This window comes from Peromyscus californicus, unplaced genomic scaffold, assembly GCF_007827085.1.
Source record: "Peromyscus californicus insignis strain IS unplaced genomic scaffold, ASM782708v3 Scaffold_7__1_contigs__length_154581171, whole genome shotgun sequence".
Lineage (NCBI taxonomy): Eukaryota > Metazoa > Chordata > Mammalia > Rodentia > Cricetidae > Peromyscus > Peromyscus californicus.
Window position 1 is genome coordinate 14,483,912 of NW_026294595.1, and position 2,823 is coordinate 14,486,734.

General features: G+C 55.4%; 1 protein-coding gene across 1 annotated transcript; it reads right to left on the reverse strand.

The window, feature by feature from the left end:
• Positions 1-255: 255 nt before the first annotated feature.
• Positions 256-2,139, reverse strand: Lcn9 (lipocalin 9). Its single transcript, XM_052722407.1, has 6 exons — positions 2,044-2,139; positions 1,600-1,736; positions 1,204-1,277; positions 655-765; positions 419-520; positions 256-278 (listed from the first exon to the last, which is right to left on the reverse strand). The coding sequence occupies exons 1-6, from the start codon at positions 2,137-2,139 to the stop codon at positions 256-258; spliced, it is 543 nt and encodes a 180-aa protein (XP_052578367.1).
• Positions 2,140-2,823: the final 684 nt, after the last annotated feature.

Here is a 2,823-nt window from a genome sequence, read left to right on the forward strand (position 1 = left end):
ACACAACATAAAGCCCCACTACAACCCTGATTCTGGGAATATGTCACACACAGTCTTCTACAAAGAGCTGTGTGCTCCTTTGCTTTTGCAGGACAACCCAGTAACAGGCAGAGTGTGGGCTCATGGTCACTCTGGGATGGACCCCCCAGCTTCCGACACTGGCTCTACGCTACCCTGCCCAGCTCCCAGCGCCCTGGGCTGCCATGTCCTGCCTTCAGATGGAAATTCACATACCAGAAGGCCTGAGTAGCTCTTCTATCGTCTAGAGAAGCATGGATCTGGAGAGACAAGAGAATGTCAGATGGCTTGCTGAGCCTCCCCCTGACCCCACCCCAACCCTCAAGGCATCTGTGCCAGGCACACCAAGCCACAATGCTGCCTTCTCTGGACCCCTTCTGGGCCAGATCAGGGAACCTACCTTTGTTGGTCAAGTCGATGATATTTTGTGAATTCAGCCTGTATTTTTTGCAGATGTTTACAAATCTTTTCAGGTAAGAACTGTTAAGCACTGGGAGGCGTCCTGGGAACAAATTTGGGACTTTGTGTTGGGGAAGGGTCCCAAGGTACCATTCCATCACGTGTCTAGGGCCCATGGGAGGACCCCCCCACCACCACCAGTGGCTGGGATTCCCGAGCAGACAGGAGTCAGGTTACCATAGAGCGCCAGCACATGGGTCTTGGTCCCATTCTTGATGTTCTGCATGTAGAAGGTGATATACATTCTGTAGTCAGTCTCCGTGAGCAGCACCCTGTTTTCTCCCTCATCTGCACAGAGATAGAACTGAACACACCCTCTGCCCCGGCACCGGGATACCCTACCTTCACTGCTGGGGTGAGTGCCATCCGACTCATGTAGCTAACGTTAAGTAGGCATTGGAAGAAGTAGGAGTCTGGATGCCCAGTGCTGGCTCAGGAGGAGACTGTGGCATGAAAGTGGGGGTAACAGGGTGCCATGGCCCTACCTGTCTGCCTGAAGACGGGCCTTTGTGTGCTGCTTCCACAAGCCTCAGCATAGTACTCTGCCTCTCTGGTAGTCCCAGGCTAGTGATATCCAGAGAGAGGGCCAGGCTGGGGACCCTTGAGATCCCCCTAGGCTGGGGTGCTCTTGCTTTAGGGTTGGGGTGAGTGCTCACCAGAGTGGGCAAGGCCTTAGCAGAAAAGATTCCTGGCTGTCAGAGCAGGAGGAACAGGGATTCCACTTACAGGCCACGGTGAACTCCCCATCCTTCTCTGTCTTTTCACAGACCATGGTCACAGCTACACATTCTCCTTGCACCCTGGAGGACCGTGAGGGGAGGAACTCAGAGCAAGCACCAGCCCCTTCCCCCTGTCGGGGTCATGACAGGAGGTCATCGAACCCCCAAGTCTAGTACCTTGTTTTCCATAACCACCCCATCTCAGAAGGGGCCTTTCAGCTTTTCTCACGGGGAGGAGCACAGAACCCAGCAACAGGCCAGGGCACCCCCTGATCCCATCATGATGATTCCCGGGGAAGAGCTGGTCCAGTGGGCAGGTGTGTGAGTGTATGAAGTTCCTGTGGGGCCTGGGAACACAGTCTCCCCTAGTTTCAACTTGAGGGGCGGGGGTGGCAATACACACATGAAAAAGAAGTCAAACTTCAGGCTGCCGTTCTTTAAGGGATTGATGTTCCGCATGAAGATCCTCAGGTCTCCTTTTTCTTCAATGCGTGTCATGTTATCTGAGGCCATGAAAATCGAGTACCAGATCCCGGAAATCTGGAAGGAAAAGCTGAGTGATGGGAATCCTGTAACAGCCCTGGGGCTGCTTGGCCCTCGGGGCCACACTCCTGGGTGAGTCCCTGAACATTCGCTCCAAGCTGGGACCTCCTTTTGCCCTCCCAGCCCTCCCTCTGCCTGATTCCTCCCGGGGCTCCTTCTGCACCCTCTGGCTGCTACCGTGGCTGGGGCTGGGAGGGGCTCTCATGGCCCAGACTCCCTGTTTCCAGGTCAAGCGCCCCACCCAGTCAAGGGAGGGCAGGTGCTCTTCATGAAGCCCAGCCTAGCCCCAGAAGCCTTGGCCCACCTTGGCCATGTTGTAGTTCTTCTGAGAAATAGTTTCCCGGTTGAACTGCGCAGCAGCAAGACTCAGCACCAGGCCCAGCACTAGCAGGACTACCATGATCTCTGGTGGACGCCTTGGCCTGCAGCTCACTCCCTTATGCCCCTATCTGTTCTGTGATTGACAGCTCTGTGGACAGCCTGTCCACACACATCCTGTGTCCTGTTGGAAGGCAGCCAAAGGCCCCCACATAACTGTTCACATCCGAGAGCTGGCTGCAGAACCCTCTTGAAGTGATGTGTAGCTGGGCCAGAAAGCAACAGGGGAAGTTGGGACCGGCAGGGTTTGGCCATCAGGTCCCTGGACCCGGGCCAGCCTGCTGAGACCATGAGAGAATCTGAGCCCTTGCTCTGTCTCTCTAAGCTGGGGGGGCGGAAGAACTCAGAGCCCTGTCTTCACATCCTGTCTGGCCTCAGTGTTTATGTTTGAGGGAGTTTGGCTCCTCACAAGCCATCTGCATGGCATGCAGTACGGGCCTGCGGCAGAGCCAGCCACCCCACCTGGAGGATGTCACTGAATGTAGGGATGTGGCTCCAAATCTCCAGGAGAAGAAGCTGAATGAGGGGGTACTTAAGAAGTCAGCCCCTGAGTGACAGTTGAGGGGTCCTGAGAGAGAACAATGTTTTGGGCTTTGAGGATACAGTGGTTCAAGCACACAGGGTCAGATGTGTTCCCATCCCAGCTGGAGACTGGCTGTGGGAGGTGGTGGTGAGACGTGTCCTGGAAATGTCTGCATGGCTCCTA